The sequence below is a fragment of the Mesocricetus auratus genome, unplaced genomic scaffold, assembly GCF_017639785.1.
Source record: "Mesocricetus auratus isolate SY011 unplaced genomic scaffold, BCM_Maur_2.0 Super-Scaffold_100025, whole genome shotgun sequence".
Lineage (NCBI taxonomy): Eukaryota > Metazoa > Chordata > Mammalia > Rodentia > Cricetidae > Mesocricetus > Mesocricetus auratus.
The window spans coordinates 7,529,175-7,543,420 of record NW_024429206.1 but is presented as its reverse complement, the minus strand read 5'-3'; the positions used below and the strand labels follow the sequence as shown (position 1 = coordinate 7,543,420).

Here is a 14,246-nt window from a genome sequence, read left to right as displayed (position 1 = left end):
CTCTGTATATGTGTCTCTCTATGTCTCTCTCTTTGCCTCTATGTCTCTGTGTTCCACTGGACTGGCAGTTCAGAGAAGCAAATAGTACAGTTGAGTAAGTATGAGCCCCATGCTTTATAAGCCAGTGCATCCTAGGCAATGACGCTCGTGTTCTCAGAGGGCTGTGATAATACCTTTGAGTAGGGTGATGTAAGTGCTTTTCAAACTGTGTGTGTTAATGTTAATGTAATTGCCATTTTTATGATCCCACCAAGCTCTGAATATCTGGCTTTCTGATAGAGATGTCTGCAGCAGTGAATCATGAGTCTGAGATACTGCATAATCATTTCTACTCTAAGAACACAGAATCCTAAAAAATGCTAACATTTAATGGTTTAATGTGCAACCCCATGGCTTCCTTTCAATGTCCAGGTAAGGCATGGACCATGACACATACCCTCTTTTTCAAATGTAGAAATTGAGTAAGGTGATGGGGACTTTCTTTCCTGTGACCAAGTCACATCTGGGCCAAGAGTCTCAATTCTGATTTCTTGGGAAAGGCGGAGATCTTAACACACCTACTTCTTGACCCAGGGCCCAAAGTGGATCTCTCTTTCTTTACCCCATTTGTCTGTCCAGATTGTCTCCCATGTCAGAGGGAAACTGGAGAGAAGACCTCCTTGTTTCTACTGGGTGGTGGGTGGGGAGGATGGAAGGTACCAAGTGCTTACTCCAGTCTCCTGAGCCTCCTGTGAAGTGAAAGTGTAATAGAAAAAGATGTTTGCTGGATAGGGGACATTATCCCTCCAATGATTAAAACTCAGTGATATTTAAAAGGTGAGATGGCCCTTTGCAGCCTGATCCCCTCCCCAGTGGCCCCTCCCCCACGACCCTCTCCCCTGCCAGTTTAAAGCATAAAAGGCCTTGCTTCCTGCCTTTGCAAACTTCTCAGTGCATCCACTCCACAGAAGGGTCTCTTGGTGTGAGGGAACTTAGTGCCTCCCTCTGCTCCTCTGCCTCCTGGGGTGACAGGCTCTCTCTCTCTCTCTCTCTCTCTCTCTCTCTCTCTCTCTCTCTCTCTCTCTCTCTCTCTCTCTCTCTCTCTCTCTCTCTCTCTCTCTCTCTCTCTCTCTCTCTCTCTCTCTCTCTCTCTCTCTCTCTCTCTCTCCTCCCCTCATTTGCTTTCTCCCTCCCTCCCTCTTTATGGGGAGGGAGGCTCTTGGCCTAGGTCCCTGAGCCCAGCCGGCTGCAGCAAAGGAACGACCTACTCAGGAGGAATGAAGTCACATCTCCCTTGAGGCTGGAGCTACAAGCTTTTCAGAGCCTCTGCTCACCATGAGCCGACAGCCACAGCCCCAGACTGCGCGGACAGTGCGCTCCTCGTCCCTCCCGCGGACAGTGCGCTCCTCGTCCCTCCCGGTGTCGCCGACTTTACCCATGTCCCAGTATGCATCCCGCTCAGACTCCAAGGGAGCATTGGACAGCAGCAGCCCCGAAGCCAACACGGAAGATGACAAGACTGAGGAGGACTTGCCTGAGCCCAAGAACTATCTGTGGCTCACCATTGTCGCGTGCTTTTGCCCAGCGTACCCAGTCAACATCGTGGCTTTGGTCTTCTCCATCATGGTGAGTGGGGTTGGTACCAAAAGCAGCTGCAAAGGAAAGGTCCGGGCTGCGCTGTCTCTCAAGGACTTTTTGTGCTGAGTTTTGGGGTGCACACCTCCTCCTTCCCTTTCTTTGGCTCAGAGGCTCGGCTCTCAGAGCTCTGACCAAGTCCATCAGCGCTCTGCTGCGCAGCGCTAACCAAGCTTCCGCAGAAACAACTTTGCTTCGTTGCCCCCGCACTCCCTCTCCAAATTCCCTGTCCCCAACTGCTTTCCTAGGACCTCATTGTGCACGCCCTGGCAAGCCACAGTGCGCCCCATACTTTGAGCTTGCAGGCTGTGTGTCCCAGGCTTGGCCACACTGAGAGCCTCTGCCCTCCAGATCCCAAAGGAGTCCTTGTGTCGGCAAGTTCTTTCTCTTTGCAGCCTGCTGGGATCTGCCTCCATGGGGTCCCCCGGAGACGCCCAAGGCTCCTCCTTGAGCTTGCCCCCTTTTGCCCAGAATGCTTTCTCTTGGGTCAAAGTTACCCCGACATTTCCAAGGACTTTCTTGATTGTACCCTGCGTTCCTCTCACAAACGAAAATCCGGCTTGTTCTTTACTCTCCCTCAGTTTGTCCTAGCCCGTCCCCACTTTGTTGCACAAAGGACCTTGTCAGACTATTCCCACCACCGCTCTGTCCTATGCCCAGGGCCCCCAGCCAGTGCACTTGGGGACTCCTCCATGGAGCTGCACCCCCTCTTCAATGCTCCGAAGAACCAGATCCTCCCTTATTGACTAGGGCAGCTGGCCCCCGGTGGCGGCAGGGTGAAACTCACAGACACTGTCCCGGGACAACCCTAGAGTTGCGTGCTCCCTCCCCCACAGACACTCTTCTCCAGTAGCTAACCTGTACAACTCCCACCAAAGACAGGGTCGGTTCAGCTGGGCTGTTTCCACAGCCTGCATCAAGTGCACCCACCGGTAAATCCTCTCCGGGTACAACAGAGATCCCATTTGCCTTCCACAAACCTTGGCAGGCGGCGCCAGCATGCAAGTGCACAGTCGCTGAAGTTTTGGGACTTGGTTCAAATCCCAGTCACACCATTTGTTAGTCCTAAGGTGTCCAGAAAGCAGTGCAGATCTCTGAACCTCGGTTCCTTTGTAAAACGAGAATTATCATAGCTACATTTCAGGGCGATTGGATTAATGTGATAACTGTGACTTACCTAGAATGGTGCCCAGCATCACAATAATAATATCAGTATTAACAACAATAATAATATTGAGGGGCTGGAGAGATTGCTTAGAGGTTAAGAGCACTGACTGCTTTTCCAGAGGTCTTGAGTTCAATTCCCAGCAACCACATGGTGGCTAACAATAATAATATTTTCCATATTCAAATGTCACTTCGTGAGACTTGACTAAAAGTTTAAAACAAAAGCCCTCCCCAAGCTGTAGGAGCCCCTTTCCTGTTGCTCTCAGTCCAAGGCTTCTCTCCACCTAATATAGTAGTTAAGACTTTCAAATATGTATGGGGGGGCACATACAGCACATGAGTGGAGGTAGGAGAATAACTTTGTGGAGTAGCTTCTCATCATTTTCCACCTTTATGTGAGTTCTGGGCATAGAACTTGGGTCACCAGGCTTGCACAGCAAGCACCTTTGCTGGCTGGACCACCTGGAGGGCCCTTATTTTATTTTTTAATGTTTGTTACCTGCATCCCCTCACTACACAAACTGCTGGTTATGTGAGGACAGGGGTATTTGCCATGTTTATTAGTGAGTGATGCAGAATCTGACACATGGATAATCTTAGGAAATATTACAAAATGAATGCATGGGTGATGGAAGATGTTGAGGGATTCACTTGTCCATTTTGTTCCTATTTCAAAGTCCAGGAAGTTGAAGCTCTCCTCTCACACCCGTTTCCAACCAACTGACTTCCCCACTTCCTTCCTCTCCCTGGGTATCTGATTCTGGGTTTGCTTTGGGTTTTGTTCTTATTTTCAGAGACAGAGGAGAGGCTTTGTGGGCTGCCAGACTCTCTCAGTAGCAGACTCACAGGCTGGTACCAGCACCCCATCCTAGTTTATTCATGAAGCAGATAATTTACCCTTCCCAGTACCACTTAGGAAAAAACACCTACAAAGGCTTTTCCCTCTGGCTGGTCAAAATCAGCTACCAGCTGGCGGTGACAAGCTGGGTGTTAATGATGCAGGTGGGGTATCCTGGGGGATAAGGCTTAGGATGGGAGCCTCTCTTAATCCCCTCACTCCCCAAGCTTTTCTCCTTAGCTTCACAGCATGATACCATTTGACTGGCAGAGCACAGAAGGCCTTGGGAAAGATGCATACTTTTGTTTAAGCTTTAGTTGTTCATCTGAGCCCTGGGGATGGGATGTTGGTGTGTGTTGCTGTTGTTTGCTGCAGTTGGGGGGTTTCACTTTAATTTTACTTTAATTTGTTTGTGGGGTGCCTGTGCACGTGATAGGGGAGGGGAAGTTGTCAGAGGACAACTTTGTGGAGTTGCTTCTCTCCTTCCACCTTTACTCGGGTTCTGTGGATTGAACTCATGTCCTCAGTTGCTTTACCCACTGAGCCGTCTGGCCGGGTGTGGTTCGGTTGTTTTTGTTTGTTTCAGCCTTGGGGTTTGTTGTTAGTGATCCTGGTGCTGCTGTTTTGAGACAAAGTTTCACTTTATAGTCCAGGCTGGCTTAGAACTCATGGGCCTCCTGCTTCCATCTCTTGAGTTGCTGGGTTGACAGGTCCATGCCATTGTACCTGGCTTGTGTGCATTGTTTAACATTGAGTAGTACAGTCATAAGGATGAGACAAAATATACCATGCCAATCATGTTGAGTTCAAAGCATTGGGCTGGGTGTGTTTAACCATCATCACACTGATGGATAGACTTGGTATCTGGAGGCATCACATGTTACATAAGGAAACAAGCAGCATATGAAACAATTGAAGTCAAAATTCTAAACAGCCCCTCCTATATGCTTGCTATTGCACATGCTCTAAAGGATTGGGAAGTAGTTTCTCATTCAAGTAAACATGAGATTGATAAATTTCATGACAATAATTCCAAAGGGCAAGGTATTAGTTGTTGAAAGCAAAGAGGGGTGTTCTAAGATAGGAGGTCCACATTTAGCAAAGACCTTCCAGCTGGCATGACATCATGAGAGTAGGGAAAGTGAGAAAGATCTGGATAAACTGGCTTCCAGTAGACTTACTCTCACAATTTCTCATTAACACATCAGTCTACTGATCATATGACTGGATTCATTCATGAGGATAGTGCCCTGCTTACCTTCTAAAAGCACAACCTCTTGATAGCTCATCATGGGGACTGAACTCCAACATGAGAGTTGATGAGACACCAGACTCAAACCGTAACAGCACCTGTCCAATCCTGTCATGGATGCACAAGATTTAAGGTGTCTTGTGATGTCCTGTCTCGGCTGTTTTCCAATCTCACTCATCTATAAATTCATGACAGGTAAAGCAATATGTCTGGGGGTCTCCGCTTGAAATTGCACATTCCCCATAAAGACATTTAGAAATGTTGGGGGGCCTCTATAATCACCACAGTGATTTGGGGAGTTTGACATTGATGAAAAGAGCCAAACTACAAATGTCCAGCAATGTCTCAGGTTTTCTCTCAATCTGAACTCACATTTCCCAAGTACCAACAAGTCCCCAATTGTTGCTCTCTGTTCATGTGATAAAACATTCTGACCAAAGGCCACATGGGAAGGAAGGGCTTATTTCAACTTATATTTCACAACCCTCTGCCAAAATCAACATGGTCAAGTCCATCACAGCTTGATCTCTGTTGCTGTGATAAAACACCCTGATCAAAAACAACTTGGGGAAGAAAGAATCTATTTGACTTTCACTTCCAGATAATAACTTATCATTGAATGGAGTAGGGACAGAAACTCAAGTTAGGAACCTGAAGGCAGGAACCATGGAGAAATGCTGTTTGATGAGTCCCTCATTGGCCCATGCTCATCTAGCTTTCTTAGACAGCCTAAGTCAACCTCCTAGGGATGATGACACCCACATGAGCTGGGCCCTCATACATTAAATAACAATCAGACAATTCCCCACAGAAATATGTGCAGGCCAAATAGATCTAGGTAATTTCCCAGGTAAAGCTCTCAAATGACTCTGGGTTGTGTCAAGTTGACAATCGATGATATCTAGGACACACTCTAATCAAAAAATGCTGTATAGTGGAAGACATTGTAGACGTAGATGTGCTGAAAATATTGAAAAGACCCCTAACAAACAGTTTCAAAAATGGTTAGTTAAAAAAAATGTGCGGCTGGAGATGGCTTAGAGGTTAAGAGCACTGGCTGCTCTTCCAGAGGTCCTGAGTTCAATTCCCAGCAACCACATGGCAGCTCACAACTGTCTGTAATAAGATTGGATGCCTTCTTCTGGCCTGCAGGGATACATGCAGGTGGAACACTGTATACCTAATGAAGAAATAAATTTTAAAAATGCAAGCAATCTCCCTGGGCAGTGGTGGTGCTTGCCTTTAATCCCAGTACTTGTGATTTCGAGACCAACATGGTCTACAAAACAAGTTCCAGGACATGCTCCAAAGCTACACAGAGAAACCCTGTCTCAAAAAAGAAAAAAAAAAGGCAAGCAATCTCAAAACAATCAGTACCTATACTATTAAGCCAAGTCTGAGGAGCATTCTATGTGATTACATGTTGACGTAAGTATATGGGAATAAAACTACTTTGAAAGATACAAATGATTGTTCAAGCTGTGGGGATTGGTGTTCTTTCTAACATCCATTGTGGAACCAGGGAGGCCTGGAGTTAAAGAGGCAACACCCATAGGTAAGTGGCAGGACAATAACAATGGTATATTGAGAAATGCTGATGTATTTAGCATGAGGCAACACCCACAGGTAAGCAGCAGGACAATACCAATGCTATAAGGGAATGCTGATGTGCTTAGCATCACTCAAGACACTGAAAGAGTACTTGTCAAAGTATATTTAACCTGCATTCAATTGAAGAGTATTGTACTGTATGACTTTTCCTAGGGTGACAAGAACATGTCTGTTCTTCCCAGACAGGGCACCAATGATAGATGAAAGAGATAATTCCACCCAGGTCTAGCTTAGTGAACCGATGAGTGGGTTTGGGTTACTTACCGGAGCATGGATGACTCCAAGGCAGCTGCATCACTAAAAACCCAGTCTTCCTCCTCCCTCCAGGAGGCAATGTTTCAGTTGGAAAGAAAATGACTACACAACACATACATCCCAAGAATTTCCCTCTAGAATGAGTTACTGCTAAGTCACACTGCATTTCCATGTGAATTTGAATGCAGCACCTTCCTGAATGAAGGTACAGCCCTGAACCAGGACACACAGCTTGGTAAGTGGAGTGCAGGCTGGTTTTCAGGTTTCATTCAACATCTTCCCTTCTGTCCCAGTTATTTCTATTTATTACATCTGAAAGGAGCCCCACAGTTTCTTAGTATAGCCCTACACCCTGGAGAAAGAATGCTTGCCAATCATTTATGATTCCACATATGTATCTCAATCTTTCTGAAGCTTGGGGCTTTTTAACTCTGTAAGAGGGGGGCTGAGATGCTACTTAGCCTAGTGCAATTGCTGAGATTAAAAGACAAACATTCAAAAGTTTCAGTTAACTGCCTAGAACCCAAGCAGAACACAATACTGAAACTGATGATAGTGATGATGGTGGTGATGGTGATACTGATGGTGGTGGTGATGATGATGGTGGTCATGATGTGATAATGATGATGATGATGATGATAATAATGATGGTAACGGTATTTGTGATGGTGTCTATAGACTAGAGGCACAAGTCATTACCTTTCTCTGTTTTGCTGTGTGACTAGCAAATCTGATATTAATAAAAACAACATGCTTCCTAAATAAGTATTTCTTGCAGCCTAAAGGTAGACATCAAAGCTAAACTAAAATACACTAACAAGCATTCATCTCAGCATGGAATAACAAAAGTTCTTCGTTTTCTTACTCTGATCTGAAACCACTTAGAATGCTGGTAAGTGAACTTAAAATGACATAAGCACCCAAAGACAAACTAAGAGTACAAGAGAAGAAAAGAGAGATAAAGAAATGCTTGATCCTTAACTAACTGTATACAGTGTGCTTTTATGAAACCTAGATCCTACAAAATGGTCAAGAAAAAAGTCAGTTTTCCCTGCAAAACTCCGAGGAGATACAAAGTTATAAGTATTAGTGACTACATTGCCTTTGAAGGTAATTAAAAAAGAAATGGTACAGCTGAAGAAAAGAGAGTAATCTTTGAACATGCATTCAAGAAGTCACTAGGGAGCTGGGGAGATGGCTCACTGGTTAAGAGAACTTGTTGCTCTTACAGAGGACAGTGATTCAATTCCCAGAACCCACATGGCAGCTCATCAACCCCCTACAAATCCAGTTCCAGAGACAGTACCTCTTCTGAATTCCAAAGGTGCCAGACAGTCATGTGGTGCATAGGCACACATACAGACAAAACACTAATACACATAAAAAATAAATACATCTTTTTTTTGGACAAGGAAGTCAGAAGATACCTAGACATCATCTAGGGCCCTAGGAAGCCAGGCAACTACATCCTTAGCAGCTGTTACTGAGAATTAACAGAAGGTGTCTAGACATTGTCAGGGCCAAAAGTAGAGTGTGGGAGCCACATGAAATTGGGATTAATGGAAAGTCACTGTGTTCAACAAGGAAGCTCTTGGCCCCATTTCACTGATCAGTTACTCTGGCAACCAGATAGAGGAATGGAAGAATTTCTCACAAAGGATGTGGCCAGTTCAAACACAAAAGTGTCTTTGGGGGTTGTACTGATTGCAAATCTTAGTGCTCTGACCAATACCTATCATAAAGAAAAGAGGGGCTCATTCTGTCTCATAGTTGGGACAGAAGCTAAGGTAAAAGCTCACATGTAGCCACAGTCTGAGTCTGACCTGTGCCCCACAGACTCATGGTTTGAGCCTTTGTCCCCAGTGGGTGGTGAAGTTTTGGAAGGATGTGGTACCTTTGTGAAGTCAAGGCTATCCTACGAAAGGAAGTCAGTAGATGTGGGCCTTTGTAGGTTGTAGGGAACCTCTGGCTCCTGTACACTCTCTATGCTTCCTGGTCGGCCATGATGTGAACAACATTCATTGCACATCCCACTGCCATGAACAGAGCTTTCTTGCTGCCATGTTCTGAACCTCTAAGAGACTGAGCCAAATTAAATCTCTCCTCCCTTGAGGCATTTCTAATAGATACTGTGGTCACAGCGATGTGAAAATAACTAATATACATGGGATCCAGCAAAGGTATCCAATGTAGAAAAGAAGCAAAGGGAAATGCTACTGAGAGCTAGACAATTGGCTTTATACACCAACAGAAGACACCACTGATAATGGAAGTTTGGGCCAAAGCCATTTGCAGGAAGCCACAGACCTTCCCTGAACTTGACCACATCTTCTCAGGATGACAAGATTTGTGGTCATAAAGAAAATAAATACCCACAGAATGAAATACAAACTGAACTGTATGTTCTTTCCACTTGACTCAGAATCTACCAGGCACTGACTCATCCATCAAAACTGGATTTCAGATGAATGACAATTAGGTTGTCCACTCTATATAAGGACGTCCAGGACAGCCAGGGATACATAAAAGAGACCCTGTTTCAAAACACACACACAAAAAGTTATGGATAGCTGCTAAGCATGGTGGCACACAATTTAATCACAGCACTAGAGAAGCTGAGGCAGACAGACCTCTTTGAGTTTGAGGCCAGCCTGGTCTACTGAGGGAGTTCCAGGACAGTCAGGGTTATATAATGAGACCCTGTCTCAAAAATAAATAAACAAGAAGAAAAAAGATTATGAACACCTATGACTTCATCCCTATTTATTTCTGTGTCCAAAGTCTGATGCTGTAAGGAAAATATAGGTGGTCCCAGAGGATAAAGACCTGACTGAAGTCTGCCATCATTTGAAAGCATTCCTCTAGACACAAACCGACTTTATATAGCACTACACATTGTCCAAGCAGCTCCTACCTCATTATTTCCAAAGTCTGATTGCCATATGGAAGAGTATCAATGAGCATCTGTACTTAGGAGCCTAGAATTAAGCCACTATGGCAGTCCTTCTGATCTGAGATCAAAGGGGTGGAATACATATATTTCAAGATGGTAATCCATGTTTCTCTACCAAAGAACACATTTTTAAGTCCTGTTTGCATTTACTGACAAAATGATAAAATAGAAAGGTCTGTCATAACATACAAGGACATGAACACATGTATACACTATAATGTAATGTGTTTATGTATGTATGTAATATATATTTATACAATTGATTGGCCACTAATGGATGATTGTTAAAGCTCAGTTATAGGAACACAAAACCACATTGTTATGCTGCCAATGTTTATTATACCATTGGAATTACACATAAGAGAAGGAAAGGAAGGAGGCCAGGTGGACAATGGATTTTAAAAAGAGAGAGAAAGAGAGAGACTAAGGCTTCCTTCCAGAGGTAGTAGAAACTGTCCAGGTGATGAGCAAACTAAGATAGCAAAATGTCAGCAAGATGAGTCACTGAACAGGTAGTGGCCGAGGTTGAGTTGGCCGTTCCATAACAAGCAAGCCATTTCTGACTTAGCGTGTGTAGAGCTCTGATGGTGACATTGAGGACGCTTTCAAATATTCATTAAGGGAGCCAGGGAGGAGTCACACATTAAACAATGCTTCTCAAACTCCAGTCGCCCAAGGAGCTTGTTGGGTCATAAATGCCACTGCGCTTCTAGCGTCCTGCTGGAAAATCGCCCCTCTGTGGCCTCTCCCCATCTTTCTCCATGCCCCACATGGGGAACTTACCTCTCTGTTAGTTTCAGTCCTTATATCACACATCCTGAGAAGAAAGTGTCTATAATTAGCTTCTTTTGGGAAAACTATTCTTTGAAAAGTCTGGGGTTACTGTTGTTACATGAATTGTTCTTGAAGGGGTCTGGTATCACCCTTGTTATTGGTATGGCCCTTGGTATTGGTGCTGTTTTTACAACGTACAATGTTTTATGTTTTAAAGCGTTTTTATAGCAATGTAATTTCACTTGATATGCATGAAAGTCACTCTCCCTGATTAAACAGACTCAAGAAGGTGACTCTAGGGGACAAAATCAAAAACATCCGTCCTTGCACTATCCACTCAGTCACTTGAAACACTGTGATGAGATGGCCATGCACGGTCCTTTGATAGGAACATGACTCTGAATACTGTCTCCTTTAATAGACTTGCCTTGTCAATATGAGAGCATCAGCTACTAGTCTCCGTCAGCCCACACGGAATTCCTCCCTGACGCTTGGCTTTAATGATGGGCAAAAGGACAATTCTCATTTGTCCTTGAGGATATTTATGGAGCAAAAAATACTAAGAGCCGAAGAGGGGACAGATGAGCATGAATGAGTTCATGTAATAAGAGGAAATACACTTTGTCCTCTGGAAGCCCAGTCTCCAAGTTCCCAAGAATACTTTCAGGCTAAGAAACTCAGGAGCAAGCAAAGTCTAAACAAGAAACCTCCAAATGATCTGAAAATTCAGGCATCATTACTAAAAATATCCACTAAGTGCCCACATACATCAAGATATTTTGATGGAAGTCAGCTGTCTAGGAGTTTGTGGAGTCTAAAGTGCTGATCTCCACAGAGTTCTTGCATCTGATCCAAAGGACTCAGATTGTGATCAGGTATTAATGTAACTCCACAGGTGCACAGAGAGGATACAGGGAGAGAGAGAAGCAGAGACAATGGGAGAAACATAGACAGCTGCAAAGAGAAAACCCCACTCCTCCCTATCCATATATATGGGGAACTAAGGGGTAAGAAGATGATGGTGTCTTTGGTGAAGGGAAGAATCAGTTTAAATAAAAGGAAACAACATACTACGATATTAAGACTTTAGTGTTGCAACTCACAAGGACAGAGGGCCATCCAGAGATGGCTTGGAGGGTGAACGCACTTGCCGCCAAGCCAGATGATCTCTGTTCCATCACTTGATACCTCTTTGGTGGAATAAGAGAACCAACACCCAAATGCTGTTCTCTGACATTTACACACATGCCGTGACATGTATGACCACACACACACAGAGAAATGCTTAACTAAACATAGGTTTTCTTTTTATTCTTAAAGGACAAATAGTATATTCTAAATAGCCAGTAGAAAATATTAAATACCTATGACTGAGGAGATGGTGCCATGGATATAGCACTTGCTGAGTAGGCTTGAGGACCAAAGCTTAGATCCCCAGAACCCACACAGAAGCTGAGCAATCATGGCAGCTGCCTCTATTCCCAGCCCCCAAGTGAATCTCTCCAGCATGCTGGCTAACTACATTGCCAGTCGGTGAGCTTTGGATTCAATTGAGAGACCCTGCCTCAATAAAAACAGAATAATCCAGGAAGATCCCTGATGTCAAGTTCAAGTTTTCACATACATGCACACATGTGAACATACACACATGTACAAGCACCACATATACACATAAATGCTTTTGATACTCAAAGCAAACTGAGGGTATGTGTCAGATCTGTATAAAGAAAGTACTGCTAAGAGATGAAAATTGAAACCCAGCAACTGAATGAAAAGCTATCCCATGACCTACTAGAGATTCAACCAGCATTGGCAGTAGATTATAGTGCATGACAATAAACTTGAGAGTGCTCATGTAGTAAGTCCTTCATATTTTTGGTCTCCTCATTAGAAATATGAAAGGTTTAAATAATATTTTGACTAATTCTTTGGTAATGTATATTGATCCTATTCAATCCCCCCAACTCCTCCCAGATCCACCCCTCCACCCTCACCTCCCTATCCATGCAACTTTGAGTCATCGTCATTGTTGTCTTCCTCCTTCCTCCTCCTCCTCTTCTTCTAAACCCACTAAGTCCGATTTGTGCTGCCCAACTGCTCTTGAGAACAAAACCTGCTCCCGAGTATCATCACCCTACTACAGGTCACATTAAAGAAAACTGACTCTCCTGCTCCCTGCGACTATGAAGCCCCGGCAGCCCCTCAGCTGGAGATGGGACTTCATGCCCACTCCTTGTCTTAGTCAGGGTTCTTCTATTTCTGGGAAGAGACACTATGACCACAGCAGGTTTTATAAAGGAAAACATTTAACCGTACAGTTTCAGAGGTTTGGTTCCTTATCATCTTGGCAGTGTGCAGGCAGATATAGTACTGGCTACATCTTCATAAGAAAACAACAGGAAGTTGGGCGTTGGTAGTGCACATCTTTAATCCTAGCACTCAGGAGGCAGAGGCAGGCAGACCTCTGTGAGTTCAAGGCCAGCCTGGTCTACAGATCAAGTGCCAGGACAGGCTCCAAAGCTATACAGAGAAACCCTGTCTCTAAAAAAAACAAAAAAGAAAAAGAAAAAGGAAAGAAAACAACAGGAAACTGAGCAGTATCTTGAGTATAAGAAACCTCAAAACCCACCCCCACAGTGACACACTTCCTCCAAAAAGGCCACACCCACTCCAACAATGCCACACCTCCTAATAGTGCCCCTCCCTATGAGATTATGGGGGCCAATTACCCGTCCGTGCTGGAACTTTGTCTTGCTTGAACTTGCAAAGGCTTTGTGCATGCTGTCATAATCACTGTGGGTTCCTATGTGCAACTGTCCTTCGTGAACCGTTTCCTTGAAGTTACCATCACCTCCGACTCTTACAACCCTTCTGCCCTCTCCTGGGGAAGAACCTTGAAGGAAGTGGTGTGATATTATGTATGGGTAATTTAAGACTAAGCACTGTGGTCTGCTATTCTCTGCATTCTGACCAGCTGTGGGCCTCTGTCAGTTGCCATCTACTGCAAACAGAGGCTTCTCTGAAGAGGATGGGGTAGAGCGGTGCATGGTCTGTGGGCACAGAGTAGCCCTCAAGAGTCCATTTAGTAGCATAGTACTAGCTTTCCCCTGCAGTCTGTGACTCAGGGTGGAAGGGTCGAATGGGAAAGCAGGTCAGAACACAAAATTGTGTGGACAGTGAGACCCCACGTGGTTTATCAGTAAAAAAGTGTCCACAAACCACCTCTGTGCCCTTGCATGCCTGAACACGGATGGAGGAAGGAAAGGCTGGAAGTATTTCCAAACGCCTATTGGCCATGCACATTTTACCTACCAAACGAGAGTCTTCCAGTGAGTGGCGAGCAGTGTAAGAGATCAAACAAGCAGTGGGAGAGAAGGACAGGTGAAGGCAGTGGTGGAGAAGGTTTTATCTTAGAAACAGTGATGGGCAAAGGCTAAAGGGCAAGATGAGGCTCAGGGGCAGAAACAAGCTACATGTTCAAGAAGGTACATATGTCAGCCGGGCGTTGGTGACGCACGCCTTTAATCCCAGCACTCGGGAGGCAGAGGCAGGCTGTGAGTTCGAGGCCAGCCTGGTCTACAGAGCCAGTTCCAGAACAGGCTCCAAAGCAATACAGAGAAACCCTGTCTCAAAACCAAAAAAAAAAAAAAAAAAAAAAAAAAAGGTACATATGTCATGTCATCTACAGCATCCTTTAGAATAAGTCTTCTGCAGGTATAATATCCTTTAGAATGAGTCTTCTGCATAAAATGGGTCACAAAGACCCATTCAGTACCTGGTGG

The 14,246-nt window shown here is 44.6% G+C and overlaps 1 protein-coding gene across 2 annotated transcripts in view; it reads left to right on the top strand.

Moving 5' to 3' along the window:
- Positions 1 to 1,201: 1,201 nt before the first annotated feature.
- Tmem233 (transmembrane protein 233) overlaps positions 1,202 to 14,246 on the top strand; it is a 33,414-nt gene continuing 20,369 nt past the window's right edge. For both annotated transcript variants that reach the window (XM_040731516.1, XM_013119745.3), the window contains exon 1: positions 1,202 to 1,605. In XM_040731516.1, the coding sequence (XP_040587450.1) occupies positions 1,315 to 1,605 (291 nt within the window). In that variant the 5' untranslated portion in view covers positions 1,202 to 1,314. The remainder of the gene's footprint in view (positions 1,606 to 14,246) is intronic.